This window comes from Amborella trichopoda, chromosome 10, assembly GCF_054954075.1.
Source record: "Amborella trichopoda isolate Santa Cruz 75 chromosome 10, AtrichopodaSantaCruz75HAP2 v2.0, whole genome shotgun sequence".
Taxonomy (NCBI): domain Eukaryota; kingdom Viridiplantae; phylum Streptophyta; class Magnoliopsida; order Amborellales; family Amborellaceae; genus Amborella; species Amborella trichopoda.
In genome coordinates this window covers 23,655,224-23,675,765 of record NC_142345.1, presented here as the reverse complement: position 1 = coordinate 23,675,765, position 20,542 = coordinate 23,655,224, and the positions used below count along the sequence as shown (strand labels likewise).

At 40.8% G+C, this 20,542-nt stretch overlaps 1 protein-coding gene across 1 annotated transcript; it reads right to left on the bottom strand.

Moving 5' to 3' along the window:
• Window positions 1–7,993: 7,993 nt before the first annotated feature.
• On the bottom strand, window positions 7,994–8,686 carry LOC105420189 (uncharacterized). The gene has a single exon (XM_011622853.2). It carries the CDS (start codon window positions 8,684–8,686, stop codon window positions 7,994–7,996), a length of 693 nt encoding a protein of 230 aa, XP_011621155.2.
• Between the last annotated feature and the right edge of the window lie 11,856 nt (window positions 8,687–20,542).

Genomic DNA, 20,542 nt, shown 5'->3' with positions numbered 1-20,542 from the left:
ATAGTATACTTTTACTCTCTCAGGTAGAAAACCTAGGAGGATTTTTTTAAAAGGTGCAGTTTGTATAAAGCCTAGGTTCTAAACAATCAAATTAGATCCTACCTTCAAATAGTTTCAAGAAATGTGTTTCAATATTGGACATCATTGTGATATAGCCTTAAAATATATTTCATCTTTATTTATAAAGTTTAAAGCTTCAAAAATAGTGTAAATCAACATATCTATGAAAAATTGAAAATCTTGAAAATTGACGGTCCAAAAATGCGTTACAAAATATACTTTTCCAAAACTTGAAATCCTTTTTTTTTTTTATATCCATGCATCTTGATGCCGAGATGATCAATTAGAGGATATTTTGGCATAAAAAAAAACCTCTTCTAATGAAACTTTTGACGTAGGCTCTAATTTGATTGTTTAGAGCCTCAGCTCTATATAAACTTTTCCTTTTTTGAAAATATGAAAGTTTGAGAACTACCTAATAATCAGTAAATGGTTATTCTTAAAAGAAAAAATTTGAAAATTTGAGCTTTCTAACACACCATCTAAAAATCTAATGTGCTCTAAAAATCTGATGTACATGGAAGTAGGGAACTTTTTTTTTAATTGAGGCTAATCTATAGGGTTGAAGAGATTGCATTATCAAAATTCAAGGTCTTAAATTCTGATTTACCCGAAGGAGTAAGTGGACAATATACTCCTGCAAAGAGTATAATATCTTTTGGCATGAGGACGTATACTATGCTCCCTCAAGAGCATGCTATACATTTATTCCCTTGTGTAAATTGGAATATATATATATATGGAAAAGTCTTACCAACACCTATAGGCGAAAATGAACAGTGATTTCACCTACTCCTCATCACCGTTCAAAGTTCATCGCACAGTCACGATTGTCTAGTAGTATTTTGTTTTTCATTTTTTTCTACAAATTAGAATGACTTGAAATTTGAAGAGTGTGTACATCTTAGTGAGGTGCATCTAATAAAAATATAAAAATATAATTTATAAAAAGTAAATTAACCAAAATACCCCTGAAATGTTTTGGGGGTATTTTAGTCAATTTTTTTCATGTAAAATATTTTTTTAATATTTTTATTAGATTATCATACTTTTTATGAACACACATTTCAAATTTCAGGTTTTTTTGATTTGTGAAAAAAAAAATGAAAAAAAAAATACCACTAGACATTCGTGACCATGCGATGAACTTTGGACGGTGATGAAGGTAGGCGAAATTATTGTTCATTTTTGCCTATAGGAATTTTGTAGTATCTTCCTATATATATATATATATATATATATATATATATATATATATATATATATATATATATATATATATATATATATGGGAGTGGATTCAGCACGCCCACAAGCTGACCGCTACAGTAAACGCCAATGGCCCAGATTGAATCTAGGCTGATCTGACGGTCACGATTTCTTTTCGTGTTTGAATTTTAATTTTCTTTCTATAAATCCAAATCAATTGAAATTTTAGATGTATGTTCTTCTCATCAAGGCTCACCTAATAAAAATATAAAACAAATAATCTGCACAACATAAATTGATCGAAATACCCGCAAAATTTTACAGGGGTATTTTGATCAAATTTTTCATGTCAAATATCTTTTTTATATTTTTTGAAGATTCACCTATTTTTTTATGTACACATGGTTCAAATTTTAGATCATTCTGATTTTTAGAAAAAAATTGAAATTAAAATACTACTGGACATATGTAATCATCATATTGGCCCATATTCAATCTGGGCCATTGGCGTTTACTGTAGCAGTACGCCATTGGGCTGACATGATCTTTTCCATATATATATATATATAATTTGAATCTCATGATCCATCATTCCCTCCAAAAATTAAGATAGTTCCAATACAATCTTGAGATGTCATTTTTTCTTGGCACATTGAGAGTGAGGTTTTTTTTTTTTATTAGGTTGGTTATTGGGTTCTAGAGATCACATCCCCAAAATTTGGGATCTAAAAGATATTCCTAGTGTAAGTGTCACGACCCCATCCCCGTCCCGTTTACCGTAATCGCCGGAGGGAAGCCAAGAGTGGGTCCGTGAATCGGAGGTAGCGAATGCCACTTAGGTCAGAGTGACTCAACGCTTTAATAATGCGGTAAAATGGAAAAACTAAAACATCAACTCTGAATGCAGAAGCAAAATCCATTATATATCATTTATCAAAATCATTGCATATCATTTCGAGGCACTAGGGTCCGATAGTACACACAACCCACAGTAAACACTAATTAGGGTCAAAGTGACAATAAAACCCACAATGAGAAAGAGTTATCTTCGACGGCTTTGAGTTCCAAATGCCAGCAACTTCCACTAGGCCAAACTTCTTCCACCTGTGACTATTGCCTTGTAGAGATGGTAAAAATGATAGAATGAGCTATACAACCCAGTAAGTAAGTCTAGATACTAAGCATTATCAATGAATACATCCAGGTATCACAAACTGCATTACTCACTTTATAAACTATGATAGTATAAACATCACATAGATAAGAAATCTCCTAGGTGTTTCTATCATGATCATTATTTCAAGTATCAAAATTCTCATCTAGTCCATAGAAATAGTCATTATTAAAATTCGTCGTGCAGATAATAAGTATCATAAGAAGTAGCAATTCAGAAAGCCTTCCATCAATGAACACTATCATGAAACATACAGTCACGCACATCAAGATATCATTCATTTATCTATAACTGGACACGTTTCACAATGTACGTTCTTATCATAATAGAACTCGTTCTTACTTTATCATTGAGCACAATTCATTCCACAGTAAGCACTTGGTCAGGTCATGCAATACGCTCAAAGCACACACCTAACTGGTATCAATCACATAAGCAGTCTGTAACAATCACTGTGTCTGGTCATGCAATACACTCAAAGTACGTACCTAACCAGTATTGATCACATAAGCAATCTGTAACAATTACTGGGTCAAGTCATGCAATATGCTCAAAGCACGCACTTAACCGATATCGATCACAATAGTCAGGTCCTATGATACACTCAAAGTAGGCACCTTATCAAGCACAATAGTTAGGTCTTATGATACGCTCAAAGAAGGTACCTTATCAATCACAATCACAAAAGTAGGCTCTGCAATACTCTCAAAACAGGCACCCTCAATCTCACTCTTAGCCATGCAATACACACAAGGCATGCCAGTGACTTCTTATAGTGCCAATCATATCAGTCCCATTACTAATGGGTAGCCCATTGCGTAGCGATCAGTATAACAGTATCAGAACAAGTCAATAGCCACTACCAATGGGTGACCCATTGCATAGTGGTCAGTATAGCAGTATCAGAACAAAACATTCAAGTATCATTCTTTACTCACATTCAGTCAATACTCCATGGTAGACAATGTTAATCTCATTGCTAAAGCCAGATATCTCGTACAGAACTATGTAACTGACATGTACACTCTACTTTCTAACATAAGGCATTCATCACAAGGGCTATCTCAGGGCACTTATACTTGTCGATTAACATTCATAATCCATAGTCACATTCAGGTACATGCATCACATAGCCATCATAAGGTATTAACAGTTATCAAATCATCACTCATTGCATGTCGCATCGCATCGTGCTCTCAACTCCATGGTAATTAACATATGACAATCATTACAGGAAGACCATCCTATATCATTGACGTTTATCAATTCGCATGCATAACACTCTGTTACATAATGGGTCAGTAAAAGATTCAAGCAAAAAGAGCATATTTTATCACCTCCATAACTGGGACCTTCTTGTAGGGAAAAGGAGTACAATTATTGAGCAGTGGCGGGTTTTAGTGTGATTTGAAGCCGATTTTAAAATAGATTTATTCAAGCTCACATGAAGGTGATTTGAATATATTTGGTCAGAGATGAGCGCAAAACCATGTAAAAGGCAAAAATTTTGAAAGTCTCTATGTTGTGTGGCAACACATACCCCTCTTCTCGAGGCGTAACTCCCAATCTAGAGAGAATCATAAAATAATTAAAACATAGAATTTCAAGCTCACACAGTAATCGTCGAAATGACAGTAGCTTAAACGCATTTGGAAATCGTTTGATGGATCATAAGCTTGACATAAGTCTCACGACAGTTGCTGGAAATGTCCCGCAACAGCAACATGCCCCAACAGCAACATGCCCCACATTTTGTTGCATACCTCACTAACCTCGGGGATTTTCGAAATTCTCAAAACATACGACTTTAATTTTACTCAGAAATATTTCAAACAATGGAATTTTGAAAACATTTGGATGCCGTTAAGTGGGTCAAAAGATCGATGCAATACAGGCAACAGTTGCTGAAAAATTCCAGGCATAGTGACAATGACAAAAGCTCACACCTAGGGGTGTATTTCTTAAACCGTGCATAATTTCAAGGTGAGGTAAAGAGAACAATTAAGATAGACATGCATATTTTTCATTCAAGACCGATTTGCGCTAGTTTGGACAGCGTTTGGCCACTAAAAAGTGCAACGCAAGAACAATCACAGTTCTGAAAAATCTCAATACCCAGCTTAAAATATACTCAAGATCATTCAATACTTCATTAACTAAGATAAAACTTCATACAAAATCGCATTCATATGGAACTAGCCTTACAAGAGAGCTATTCTACAAATTTTCTCAATCCACAAGTTCCTTTCCATGGTTCAAACAAACATGATATTTGAGGCACGCAGCTAGTGCTTCCAATCCCATCAGGACCCATTCATACTCACATTTTTTCACCCTATCATAAATCTACCAACAATATTCAAAACCCATTTCCTACCATTGTTGATGGAAAGAAGCTAGACCCCCTTACCTGAAGCTCATGGTGCTCCAAACTCTACACCCAGGTCACCTTCTTGCTCCTCATGACAGCCAACAACAACAGCAGCATCGACGACGGTAGTGAAGAGGGTCCCCCCTTGAGCACTAGAGAGAGAAAGTCGAGAGAAGAGGAAGGGAAAGGTGAGCAGATGGTGTTGAGGTGGAGAGGGACACGACTTAAAAGCCTGTGGGTAGGTGAGATATACTGTGGCTGACGTCGCGGGTGGTTGGGAAAACAGGTTGTGGCTGGGGTCACTTGCGCGAAGAGGCGTTGACAAATACGACGCAGTGCTAACACCGCGAACAGCTGCACCCTTGACCAACAGCGCACGACATTACTCCAGGCGGCGACGCTCCTGGCGACGACACACTTGTGGCGATGCTCCAGATGGCAAGACACTCGACAACGCACCAGATGGCGATACCCCAATTCGATGCGCGACGTTACCCTCTTGTCGCACGCGGCATTGCTCTCATGGCGATGATGCTTTGCTACGTTGCTCATCTCTGGCGACACACTTGAGGAGATGCTCCAGATGGCAAGACACTCGGCGACGCACCAGACGGCAACACCCCAAGTCGATGCACGACATTACCCTCTTATCGCACACGGCATTGCTCTCACGACAATGATGCTTGCATCGTTGCTCATCTTTGTCTTCACACGACGTTGGTCACTTATTCACGCGGCGCTCCTTCATCTCCACGCTTGGCGTTACTCCTTCCACCTTTCATGCATGGCGATACTCCGTTTCCTGCGAGGCGTTGTACCAAACGGCGATGCTACAACTTCTTCTCTCTCTTTAAATTATAGACGGTGCCATGCCTCATCGTACAACCAGCGCTGGGTCTCCATGCACAGTTGGCACTAGTCTTTGAGTTCACTGACGGCGCTGCCTCATGTCATGCACAACGTTACTCTTTACGCTCGCGGCGATGCCTCCATTTGCGCATGGTATTGCCTCTTACGCTCACGGGGAAGCCCCTTGTTTGCACGCAGCGTTACCATTTCACGCACGACATTCCCTCTCATCTACGCACAATGTTCCCTCTCTATACTCATGGCGATACCTCTAAAATTCACAGACGGCACTAAGTCTTTTCCCTTAGCGTTGGGCGTGTACTCCCTTCTCTCTACTGCTGTGAGTGTTTTCTTCTCTGTACCGCCGTGAGTGTCTAAGTCTCTTTTGCCGTAAGTGCTATGAGTCCAGAAAATTGTAGTCCTTACATCATCGCCTCTTTAAAAAGGATTTTGTGCCCAAAATCATACATATGAAATTCCAATAATCTGGGGAGTGCACCCACACATCCACTACTGTCTCATACAACCGTCTATGTCCCCATCTCCAGTAATCACATGGTTTATACTTCACATTTCACACATAGTGTCAAGCTCTAACAATTAGATACCTTAGCAATTCAGACACCCTATTAACCCAATCAGTCAACATTCACAAATCAAATCAAGCCATTCAGCTCCAATCAATCTCAATCAGTTTAGCCACTACCAGCTGGCTATTGCTATGAGTCTCTAAATAAGGTCCGGTAATACTCACAAGGCGGCACCTTACAAGTATCGATCATACAATACACTCAAAACACACACCACAGAATCAGAGTCACAAAACTAGGCCTTGCAATACACCCAAAGAAGCCGCCTCACTACTATCAATCATAAGGTTAGGCTCTGCCACAAGCTCAGCGTAGGATTTCCATCAATGTCAGTCACAAAGTCGGGCCCTACAGTACGCTCAAAGTATGCTAATCAATCACATATCATAGAATGGCCATGCAATACGCTCAAAGCATGCCAATCAATCACATGTCACAGTATGGCCATGCAATACGCTTAAAGCTTGCCAACCAATCACATATCACATTATGGCCATGCAATATGCTCAAAGCATGTCAATCAATCACATATCACATTATGGCAATGCAATACACTCAAAGCATGCCAATCAATCACATATCACAGTATGATCATGCAATACGCTCAAAGCATACCAATCAATCACATCACATTATGGCCATGTAATACGCTCAAAGCATGCCAATCAATCACATATCACAGTATGGCTATGCAATACACTCAAAACATGCTAATCAATCACATATCACAGTATGACCATGCAATACTCTCAAAGCATGCACCACGAACTCACATGGTCAGGCCCTACAATATGCTCAAAGTAGGCACTTTAGTACAATCACAATATCAGGTCATGCAATACGCTCAAAGCAGGTACCTCATCACAATTGCAACAATCGAGTCCTACAATACGCTCAAAGTAGGCACCCTTTCAGTATCAATCACGGCCATGGAATACGCTCAACGCATGCACCATAGGATGACAGAGTCAGACCCTACAATCCGCTCAAAGTAGGCACATCAATACAATCACAAAGTCAGGCCCTGCAATACGCTTAAAGCAAGCACCACATTAACACAACTAGGGTCATGTAATACGCTCAAGGCATGCCCAAGAAACAGTGTACCACTCTCTACATTCATACCATGATTCATATATTACATTTCACTCATCGAGAGATTGACCACATAGGTCAAAACATAAACCCTGATCACTTCAATCACATGGCACATAATAGTTCTCAACTAGAAGGGGTAGGGCATACCCCTCAATCAAAGTTCCACACAATCATCATACAAAAAGGATTTCCAAATAGTTGCACACAATTTAAATACAGTCAGGCAAATAAGGTTCAAATTCTATTAGGTGTTACAATAACAGTGGAAGGAACCAAGGTCCAACAAAATTTTTGATTTCACAATACAATCAAAACACACTTCTACTTCTTTGAAGTGGAGGTCTTAACTCCTTCCCTATCGAGTGCAAAGACCCGATTCTGAGTCTTGGGTTTGGGCTCGTTCTTCAATGTCGGGCAGTCTATAATCAGGTGGGACGACTTGCCACATTTGTAACATGCTTTTGTCTTTAACCAGCACTCGGAGGCCACATGGCCTTGCTTTCCATAAGAGGCACAATGCATGAGCTGGCTCTGCTTGACGTCATCCTGGGAGGTCTTTTGGGTCTTGTTATTCCTCCGACTTTCTTTTTCTCATTGACCCCCAGAGGGCGAAGGCCCTATCCTTCGCTTCTCTTTCCTCAGTCAATATTCATCACATTCTCTTTTCACTTTCCTAGCCAAATCCACCAGTTGAGAGAAGGCCTTAAGATTGACCAACAAAACTCTTCCTCTCATATCAGGCGGCAAGCCTCTCTCAAACTTGCTTGCCTTCCTAGCCTCCGTGTTGATGATATGCAGTGCGTATCGAAATAATTCATAAAATTTTACCACATACTGATCAATGGTCAAATTCCCTTGTTGTAACTCTATGAATTCAACTTCTTTCCTTTCCTTTATCGACTCAGGGAAGTACTTTTCGTTGAAGGCCTCTAGAAATCCTTCCCAAGTAAGTTCTATCTCTTCCTCCTCCCAGGCCTGCTGGATCGAATGCCACCAATATTCGGCGTCCCCTTCTAATATGAAGGTACCCAGTCTCAATTTTTGCTCATCTGAGCACTGCAAAACTCCAAAGAACTTTTCCACTTGCATTAGCCATCTCTCTACTTTCTCTACATTTCCTTGCCCTGAGAAAATTGGGGGTGCCAACGTCTTAAACTTCTCTTTCAGATTACCATCACTCTGCTCTGGGGCAGGGGTAGATAGGGCCGACTCTGACTCTTTCATGATTTGGGTCATGGCTCTCAGCGTCCTACAAAATTTGTCGAGGGCTTCAGTGTCATAGTTACTGGTACTCCCGTAGTAGCCACGAGCTCTTGGCATCTTCAACCTAGTCATAGTAACACCCAATTACTATTCTATCCACCCACTACTCTACCCTAAAACTACTCTAAAGATAATCCTAAACTCCCCAAGCCAAGGAACCTATCCTGGCTGCTCTGATACCATACTGTCACGACCCCATCCCTGTCCCCCTTACCGTAATCGCCGGAGGGCGACTGAGAGCGGGTTCGTGAAGTGGAGGTAGCGAATGCCACTCAGGTCGGAGTGGCTCAACGCTTTAATAATGCGGTAAACAAAGTAAACCATGGAAAAACTAAAACATCAACTCTGAATGCAAAAGCCAAAAACCATACTCCAAAAATCCACTATATATCATTTATCAAAATCATGACATATCAGTTTAGGCATCAGGGCCCGATAGTACACACAATGCACAATAAACACTAATCAGGGCCAAGGTGCCCATAAAACCCACAATGAGACAAAGTTATCCTCGACGGCTTCGAGTTCCATACGTCAACAGCTTCCAATAGGCCAAACTTCTTCCACCTGTGACTATTGCCTTGTAGAGATGGTAAAAATGATAGAATGAGCTATACAGCCCAGTAAGTAAGTCTAGATACTAAGCATTATCAATGAATACATTCAGGTATCACAAACTTCATTACTCACTTTATAAACTATGATAGTATAAACATCACATAGATCAGAAATCTGCTTGGTATTTCTATCATGATCATTATTTCAAGTATCAGAATTCTCATCCATTCCATACAATATTCATTATTCAAATTTGCCATGTAGACAATAAGTATCATAAGAAGTAGCAATTCAGAAAGCCTTCCATCAACGAACACTATCATGAAACATAAAATCATGCACTTCATGATATCATTCATTTATCCATAATCGGACACGTTTCACAATGTACGTTCTTATCATAATATAACTCGTTCTTACTTTATCACTGAGCACATTTCATTCCACAGTAAGCACTTGGTTAGGTCATGCAATACGCTCAAAGCACGCACCTAGCCGATATCAATCACATAAGCAGTCTGTAACAATCACTGGGTCAGGTAATGCAATACACTCAAAGCATGCAACTAACTGGTATCGATCACAAAGCAATCTATAACAATCACTGGGTCAGGTCAAGCAATATGCTCAAAGCACGCACCTAACCGGTATAGATCACAATAGTCAGGTCCTACGAAACGCTCAAAGTAGGCACCTTATCAATCACAATAGTCAGGTCCTACGATACACTCAAAGAAGGCACCTTATCAATCACAATCACAAAAGTAGGCCCTACAATACTCTCAAAACAGGCACCCTCAATCTCACTCCTAGCCATGCAATACGCCCAAGGCATGCCAGTGACTTCTTATAACGGCAGTCATATCGGCAGAACATATCAATATCCACTACGAATGGGTGGCCCATTACATAGTTGTTAGTATAACAGTATCATGAAAAAACATTCGAGTATCATTCTTTACTCACATTCAGTCAATACTCCATGGCAGACAATACTGGTCTCATTGCTAGAGTCTGATATCTCATATAGAACTATGTAATTGACATGTACACTCCACTTTCTAGCATAAGGCATTCATCACAAGGGCTATCTCAAGGCACTTATACTTGTCGATTAGCATTCATAATCCATAGTCACATTCAGGTACATGCATCACATAGCCATCATAGGGTATTAACAGTTATCAAATCATCACTCATTGCATGTCGCATCGCATCGTGCTCAAAACTCCATTGTAATTAACATATGATAATCATTACAGGAAGACCATGCTATATCATTGACGTTTATCAATCCGCACACATAACACTCTGTCACATAAAGGGTCAGCGAAAGATTCAAGCAAAAAGAGCACATTTTATCACCTCCATAACTGGGACCTTCTTGTAGGAAAAAGGAGTACAATTGTCAAGCAGTGGCGGGTTTTAGTGTGATTTGAAGCTGATTTTAAAATAGATTTATTCAAAGCTCACATGAAGGTGATTTGAATACATTTGGTTAGAGTTGAGCGGAAAACCATCTAACAGGAAAATTTTTGAAAGTCTCTGTGTTGTTTGGCATTGACATACCCTCTTCTAGGGGTGTAGCTCCCAATCTAGGGAGAATCATAAAATAATTAAAACATGGAATTTCAAGCTCACACAATAATGACTGTAGTTTAAAGGCAATTGGAAATCGTTTGATGGATCAAAAGCTAGACACAAATCTCACGACAGTTGCTGGAAATTTCCCACAAAAGCAACATGCCCCACATTTTAGGTCATACCTCACTAACCTCAGGGATTTTCAAAATTTTCAAAACATGCAACTTTAATTTTACTCAGAAATCTTTCAAACTGCGGCATTTTGAAAGCATTTGGACGTATTTAATTAGGTCAAAAGCTTGATGCAAAACAGGCAATAGTTGCTGGAAAATCCCAGCCAGAGTGACAGTGACACAATCTCACACCTAGGGGCGTATTTCTTAAACCGTGCACAATTTTGAGATGAGCTAAAAATCACAATTAAGATAGACATGCATATCTTTCATTCAATACCAATTTGGGCTCGTTTGGACATCGTTTGGCTATTGAAAAGTGCATCATAAGAACGGTCACAGTTCTGGAAAATCTCAATTCCCAGCATAACATACATTCAAGATCATTCAATACTTCATTAGCTAAGATAAAAATGTATACAAAGTATCATTCATATAAAATTAGCCTTACAAGAGAGCTATTCTACAAATTTGCTCAACCCACAAGTTCATTTCCATAGCTCAAACAAACATGACATTTGAGGCACGCAGCTAGTGCTTCCAATCCCGTCAAGACCCATTCATACTCACATTTTCCCACCCCATCATAAATCTACTAACTACATTCAAAACCCATTTCCTACTATTTTTTATGCAAAGAAGATAGACCCACTTACTTGAAGTTCACGACACTCCAAACTCCACACGTAGGTCACCTTCTTGTTCCTCGTGATAGCCAACAGCAACAGCAGCAGTAGTGACAGTAGTGAAGAGGGTTTTCCCCCTTTGAGCACTAGAGAGAGAAAGTCGAGAGAAGAGGAAGGGAAAGGTGAGCAGACGGTGTTGGGGTGGAGAGGGGTGCGACTTAAAAGCATGTGCGTAGGTGAGATCTATTGTGTCTGATGTCACGGGGTGGTTGGGGAAAAGGGCTATGGCTGACGTCACTCGTGAGACGTGGCGCTGATAAATACGGCGCGACACTGACACCGCGGACAGCTGCACCCTTGACCAACCACCCAGGCATTACTCCAGGTGGCAATGCTCCTGACGGCGACACACTTGTGGTGATGCTCCAGACGACAAGACGCTCAGTGACACACCAGACGACGTTACCCCAAGTCAATGCACGACGTTACCCTCTTGTCGCATGAGGTGTTGCTCTCACGGCAATGACGCTCACGGCGTTGCTCATCTCTATCTTCACACGGCGTTGGTCACTTATTCACACAGCGCTCCTTCGTCTCCATGCACGGTGTTACTCCTTGCCTTTCACACGCGGTGATATTTAGTTTCATGCGTGGCGTAACACCAAACAACGATGTTACAACTTCTTTCCTCTCTTCAATTTATAGATGGTGCCACGCCTCATCACACATCTGGCGCTGGGTTTCCATGCATAGTCGGTGCTGACCCTTGAGTTCACAGATGACATTGCCTCATGTCATGCACGTCATTACTCTTTACGCTCATGGCGATGCCTTCATTCACACGCGGTGTTGCCTCTTGCACTCGCAGCGATGCCCCTTGTTCACACGCGGTGTTGCCATTTCATGCACGACATTCCCTCTCATCTGCGCACGACATTCCCTCTCTATACTCACGACGATTCCTCCAAAATTCATTGACGACACTGTCTTTTCCCTTAGCGTCGGGTGTGTACTCCCTTCTCTCTACTGACGTGAGTGTTTTCTTCTCTCTACTACCATGAGTGTCTAGGTCTCTATTGCTGTGAGTCCAGAAAATTGTGGTCCTTACATCACCCCCCCCCCGCCCCTTATAGGATTTTGTCCCCAAAATCATGCATATGAAATTCCAATAATCTGGGGAGTGCACCCACACATCCACTACTGTCTGATACCGTCTATGTCCTCTTATCCAGTAGTCACATGGTTTATACTTCACGTTTCACACCTAGCATCAAGCTCTAACCATTAGATACCTTAACAATTCAAACACCCTATTAACCCAATCAGTCAACATACATGTATCAAATCAAGTCATTCAACTCCAATCAATCTCAACAAGTTCAGCCACTACCAGTTGGCTATTGATATCAGTCTCTATATTAAGTCCGACAATACTCACAAGGCGGCACCTTACTAGCATCAGTCATACAATACACTCAAAGCTCACACCATAGAATCACAATCACAAAACTAGGCCCTGCAATACGCCCAAAGCAGGTGCCTCACTATCAATCATAAGGTCAGGCCCTGCCACAAGGTCAGAGCAGGCTTTCCAACAATGTCAATCACAAAGTCAGGCCCTACAATACGCTCAAAGTATGCCAATCAATCACATATCACAGCATGGCCAGGCAATACGTTCAAAGCATGTCAATCAATCACATATCATAGTATGGCCATGCAATATGCTCAAAGCATGTCAATCAATCACATATCACACACAGTATGGCCATGCAATACGCTCAAAGCATGCCAATCAATCACATATCACAGTATGGCCATGCAATACGCTCAAAGCATGCTAATCAATTACATATCACAGTATGGCCATGCGATACGCTCAAAGCATGCCAATCAATCACATATCACAGTATGACCATGCAATACGCTCAAAGCATGCCAATCAATTACATATCACAGTGTGGCCATGCAATACGCTCAAAGTATGCCAATCAATCACATATCACAGTATGGCCATGCAATACGTTCAAAGTATGCTAATCAATCACATATCACAGTATGGCCATACAATACGCTCAAAGCATGCCAATAAATCACTTATCACAGTATGGCCATGCAATACGTTCAAAGCATGCACCACTGAATCACATGGTCAGGCCCTACAATACCCTTAAAGTAAGCACTATAGTACAATCACAATATCAGGTCTTGCAATACTCTTAAAGCAGGCACCTCATTACAATCGCAACAGTTGGGTCCTACAATACATTCAAAGTAGGCACCCTATCAGTATCAATCACGACCATGCAAAACTCTCAAAGCATGCACCGTAGGATCACATAGGTAGGCCCTACAATATGCTCAAAGTAGGTACCTCAATACAATCACAAATTCAGGCCCTGCAATACGCTCAAAGCAGGCACCTAATTAACCCAAATAAGGTCATGCAATACGCTCAAGGCATGCTCAAGAAACAGTGTAGCACTTGCGACATTCATACCATGATTCATACATTACATTTCACACATCACGAGATTGACCACAAAGGTCAAAACATTAAACACAATTCACTTCAATCACATGGCACGTAATAGTTCTCAACTAGATGAGGTAGGGCATACCCCTCAATCAAAGTTCCACACAGCCATCATACAAAAAGGATTTCCAAATAGTTGCAAACAATTTAAAGACAGTCAGGCAAACAAGGTTCAAATTCTATTAGATATGCCAAAATATGGTGTTACAATAACAGTGGAAGGAACCAAGGTCCAACAAAATTTTTGATTTTAGATTACAATTAAAACACACTTCTATTTCTCTGAGGTCTTAACTCCTTCCCCGTCGGGTGCAAAGACCTGACCTTGAGTCTTGGGTTTGGGCTCGTTCTTCAATGTCGGGCAGTCTTTAATAAGGTGGCCCAACTTGCCACAGTTGTAATATGCTTTTGTCTTTAGCCAGCTCTCGGAAGGCACGTGGCTTTGCTGCCCACAAGAGGTATAATACATGAGCTGGCTCTGCTTGACGTCATCCTGGGAGATCTTTTGGGTGTTGTTATTCCTCTGATTTTCCTTTTCTCGTGGACCCCCAGAGGGCGGAGGTCTTGTCCTTCGCTTCTCTTTCTTCATTCGATATTCATCACAGTCTCTTTCCACTTTCTTGGCCAGATCCACCAATTGAGAGTAGGCCTTAAGATTGGCCGACTAATTTCTTCCTCCGATATCGGGTCGCAAAACTTGCTTGCCTTCATAGCCTCAGTGTTGATGATATGCGGTGCGTATCAAGATAATTCAGAAAATTTTGCCACATACTGATCAAATGGTCAAATTCCCTTATTGTAACTCTTTGAATTTAGCTTCCTTCCTTTTCTTTACCGACTCAGGCAACTAATTTTTGTTGAAGGCCTCTAGAAATCCTTCCCAAGTAGGTTCTCTCTCTTCCTGCCCTCAGGCCTCTTGGACCGAATGCCGTCAATGTTCGGTGTCTCCTTCTAACATGAAGGTACCCAGCCTCAATTTTTGCTCATCTGAGCACTGCAGAACTCCAAAGATCTTTTCCACTTACATTAGCCACCTCTCTGTTTTCTTTACACTTCCTTGCCTTGAGAAAATTGGGGGTGCCAACCTCTTAAACTTCTCTATCAGATTACTATCACTCTGCTCTGGAGCAGGGGCAGATAGGGTCGACATTAACTCTTTCATGATTTTAGTCATGGCTCCCAGAGTCGTACAAAATTCGTCGAGGGCTTCAGTGTCATAGTTACTAGTACGCTCCTAGTAGCCACGAGCTCTCATCATATTCAACCTTGTCATAGTAATACCCAATAACTATTCTATCCACCCACTACTCTACCCTAAAACCACTCTTAAGGATAATCCTAAACTCCCCAAGCTAAGGAACCGATCAAGGCTGCTATGATACCATACTGTCACGACCCCGCCCCCGTCCCCCTTACCGTAATCACCGGAGGGCAGCCGAGAGAGGGTCCGTGAACCGGAGGTAGTGAATGCCACTCAGGTCGGAGTGGCTCAACGCTTTAAAAATGTGATAAACAAAGCAAACCATGAAAAAACTAAAACATCAACTTTGAATGCAGAAGCCAAAAACCATACTCCAAAAATCCACTATATATCATTTATCAAAATCATTATATATTAGTTCGAGGCATAAAGGCCCGATAGTACACACAACCCACAATAAACACTAATTAGGGCCAAAGTGCACATGAAACCCACAATGACAAAGAGTTATCTTCGACGACTTCGAGTTCCAAACACCAGCAGGTTCCACTAGGCCAAACTTCTTCCACCCCTGACTATTGCTTTGTAGAGATGGTAAAAATGATAGAATGAGTTATACAGCCCAGTAAGTAAGTCTAGATACTAAGCATCATCAATGAATACATCCATGTATCACAAAATGCATTACTCACATTATAAACTATCACAGTATAAACATCACATAGATCAGAAATCTCCTTGGTATTTCTTTCATAATCATTATTTCAAGTATCAGAATTCTCATCCATTCCATATAATAATCATTATTCAAATTCGCCATGCAGATAATAAGTATCATAAGAAGTAGCAATTCAGAACTCCTTCCATCAACGCACACTATCATGAAACATACAGTCATGCACTTCATGATATCATTCATTTATTTATAACTGAACATGTTTCACAATGTACGTTCTTATCAGTCTTACTTTTTCACTGAGCACATTTCATTCCACAGTAAGCACTTGGACAGGTCATGCAATATGCTCAATGCACGCACCTAACCAGTATCAATCACATAAGCAGTTTGTAAGAATCACTAGGTTAGGTCATGCAATACACTCAAAGCACACATCTAACTAGTATTGATCACATAAGCAGTATGTAACAATCACTGGGTCAGGTCATTCAATATGCTCAAAGAACGCACCTAATCGGTATCGATCACAATAGTCAGGTCCTACGATACGCTCAAAGTAGGGACCTTATCAAGCACAATAGTTAGGTCGTATGATACACTCAAAGAAGGCACCTTATCAATCACAATCAGGCTCTGCAATACTCTCAAAACAGTCTCACTCCTAGCCATGTAATATGCACAAGGCATGCCAGGGAATTCTTATAATGCCAATCATATCTGTCCCACTACCAATGGGTAGCCCATTGGGTAGCGGTCAGTATAACAATATCAGAACAAATCAATATCTACTACCAATAGGTGACCCATTTTGTAATGGTCAGTATAACAGTATCAGGACAAAACATTCTAGTATCATTATTTACTCACATTCAGTCAATACTCTATGGTAGACAATGTTGGTCTCATTGCTAAAGTCTGATATCTCATACAGAACTATGTAACTGACATGTACACTCTACTTTCTAGCATAAGGCATTCATCACAAGGGTTATCTCAAGGCACTTATAGTTGTCGATTAACTTTCATAATCCATAGTCACCTTCAGGTACATGCATCACATAGCCATCATAGGGTATTAACAATTATCAAATCATCACTCATTGCATGTCGCATCTCATCGTGCTCACAACTCCATGGTAATTAACATATGACAATCATTACAGTAAGACCATCCTATATCATAGACATTTATCAGTCTGCACACATAACACTCTATTACATAATGGGTCAACAAAAGATTCAAGCAAAAAGAGCATATTTTATTACCTCCATAACTGAGACCTTCTTGTAGGAAAAAGGAGTACAATTGTTGAGCAGTGGCGGGTTTTAGTGTGATTGAAGCTGATTTTAAAATAGATTTATTCAAAGCTTACATGAAGGTGATTTGAATACATTTGGTCAGAGTTGAGCGTAAAACCATGTAACAGGCAATATTTTGAAAGTCTATGTGTTGTGTGGCGTTGATATAGCCCTCTTCTCAAGGCGTACCTCCCAATCTAGGGAGAATCATAAAATAATTAAAGCATGGAATTTCAAGCTCACACATTAATATTCTAAATGACAGTGGTGTAAAGGCATTTGGAAATCGTCTGACTGATCAAAAGCTCAACACAAATGTCACGATAGTTGCTGGAAATTTCCCAAAACAGGAATATGGCCCCGTATTTCGGGGCATACCTCACTAACCTCGGAGATTTTTGAAATTATCAAAACATGCGACTTTAAGTTTACTCAGAAATCTCTCAAACGGTGAAAGTTTGAAAAAATTTGGACGTCTTTAAGTGGGTCAAAAGCTCGATGCAATACAGGTAACAGTTGCTGGAAAATTCTAGCCATAGTGACAGTGACACAAGCTCACACCTAGGGACGTAATTCTTAAATTGTGCATAATTTCGAGGTGAGGTAAAAGCACAATTAAGGTAAACATGCATATCTTTCATTCAAGACCGATTTGGGCTCGTTTGGACATCGTTTTGGCCACTAAAAAGTGCATCGCAAGAACGGTCATAGTTCTGGAAAATCTCAATACCCAGCTTAACGTACATTCAAGATCATTCAATACTTCATTAACTAAGATAAAACTTCATACAAAATCTCATTCATATAAAACTAGCCTTACAAGAGAGCTATTCTACAAATTTTCTCAACCCACAAGTTCATTTCCATGGCTCAAACAAACATGACATTTGAGGCACGCAGCTAGTGCTTCCAATCCCATCAAGACCCATTCATACTCACATTTTTCCACCTCATCATAAATCTACTAACAATATTCAAAACCCATTTCCTATTATTGTTGATGCAAAGAAGCTAGACCCACTTACCTGAAGCTCACGGTGCTCCAAACTCCACACCCAGGTCACCTTCTTGCTCCTTGTGACAGCCAACAACAACAACAGCGGTGGCGGTGGTGAAGAGGGTTTTCCCCCTTGAGCACCAGAGAGAGAAAGTTGACAGAAGAGGAAGGGAAATGTGAGCAGATGGCATTAGGGTGGAGAGGGGTGCGAATTAAAAGCCTGTGGGTAGGTGAGATCTATTGTGGCCGACGCCATGGGGTGGTTGGGAAAAAGGGTTGTGGCAGGCGTCACTCGCGCGACACGGTGTTGACAAATATGATGCGACGGTGATACCGTGGACAATTGCACCCTTGATCAACCGTGCACGACGTTACTCCAGGCAGCGACACTCCTGACGGTGACACACTTATGGTGATGCTCTAGATGGCAAGATGCTCGGCGATGCACCAGACGGCGATACCCCAAGTCAATGCGTGGTGTTACCCTCTTAGCACACGTGGCGTTGCTCTCACGGTAATGACTCTCGCAGCATTGCTCATCTTTGTCTTCACACGGAGTTGGTCACTTATTCATGTGGCGCTCCTTCGTCTCCAAGCATGGCGTTACTCCTTCCGCCTTTCATGCGTGGTGATACTCTGTTTCATGCACGGCGTTGCACCAGACGGTGATGCTACAACTTCTTCTCTCTCTTCAATTTACAGACGGCGCCACGCCTCATCACGCAATCGGTGTTGGGACTCCATGCACAGTCGGCGCTAGTTTTTGAGTTCACAGACTGTGCTACCTCATGTCGTGCATGGCGTTATGTGATACCTCCATTCGCGCGTGGCGTTGCCTCTTGCACTCATGGCGATGCCTCTTGCACTCACGACAATGCCCCTTGTTCGCACGTGGCATGACCATTTTATGCATGGCGTTCCCTCTCATCTACGCACGGCATTCCCTCTCTATACTCATGGCGATACCTCCAAAATTCACATACGGCGATAAGTCTTCTCCCTTAACATCGGGCGTGTACTCCCTTCTCTCTACTGCCGTGACTGTTTCCTTCTCTCTACCGCCGTGAGTGTCTAGGTCTCTATTGCTGTGAGTCCAGAAAATTGTGGTCCTTACAGTAAGTTTTGTCTGAAGGAGTAGATTATGAATGAAAATTTACGATCTAAAAGATATTCCTAGTATAATTTTTGTCTGAGGTAACGAAAAATATCTTCCCCGATAACCATAAAAGATTAGATCAATTTTCACCTTGTTAAATATCAGAGTGATCCTTTTTAAAATTTATTTCAGTTAAGAAAAATTGGCATACCATAAATAAAATAGGAAATATGTTTGAAAAAGTATACAATCAGACCATTTATCTTTGGTACAAGGTGGTCACAATTAATCTTGACCATTGGATGTGAAATTACATGGTTGCATTTATTCCATTGACCAAACTCAAACTTCAAAGGAATTTTTCTCGAACTTTGTGACACACCCAAGCTATCAGATTTCACCTTGGATGGTTGTACATAATTGTGATCACCTTGTATAAAAGGTAATCGGTCTCATTGTATACAATCACATTATGTTTACATGGACGTTCTTAATGCACCCTCTTCTGTTTTTCATTTTTTTATCAATTGTTCATCGGGTTCAAACATATGACCGATTCTTTATTTTATTTTTTTAATTTTCTTGATGTGTGGATACCGGTTCGAGATTTGGATCCTCGAACTGCTACGCTTATGTGAACATTGTGAAGGACATGTGGGCTGAGGTCTAAAACCTCTGACCGGTCACGGGACAATGAATTTGTAGTCAAGGAATATATCTGAGGTTCCGAACCTCGAACTGTTTGGCTTGTGTGAACATTGTGCAAGCCAAGCGGCCCAAGATTCTAAACTTGGGACTGAAATCTAGAATGTGAAATTCACAGTTTAGGCACCAATTCTAGGTTCGAGACGATTGTTTGGCTTGCACAATGTTCACATGAACCAAGTGGTCTGAGGTTCCAAACTTCAGACCGATACCTGAACTGAGAATTTCATAATCTAGAGTCTGCTTGAGGTTCCAGACCTTGGACCGCTTGGCTTCCACAATATTCACACAAGCCAAGTGGTCCGAGGATCCAAACCTCGGATCAGTACTGACACTTAAAAAAAAACAAAGCAGGGAAAAAAATAGCACGTGGGGTGGACCTCCGTGTGAAATTGCAAAAATTTGGACCTCCACATATTTCCCTATTTTATTTATGTTGCGAACGTAATTTTTTGTTTCAGTTAAGTACTTTAA

Excerpts from the sequence above, each read along its gene's own strand:
- LOC105420189 (XM_011622853.2), bottom strand. The coding sequence starts at position 8,686 with ATGACTAGGTTGAAGATGCCAAGAGCTCGTGGCTACTACGGGAGTACC.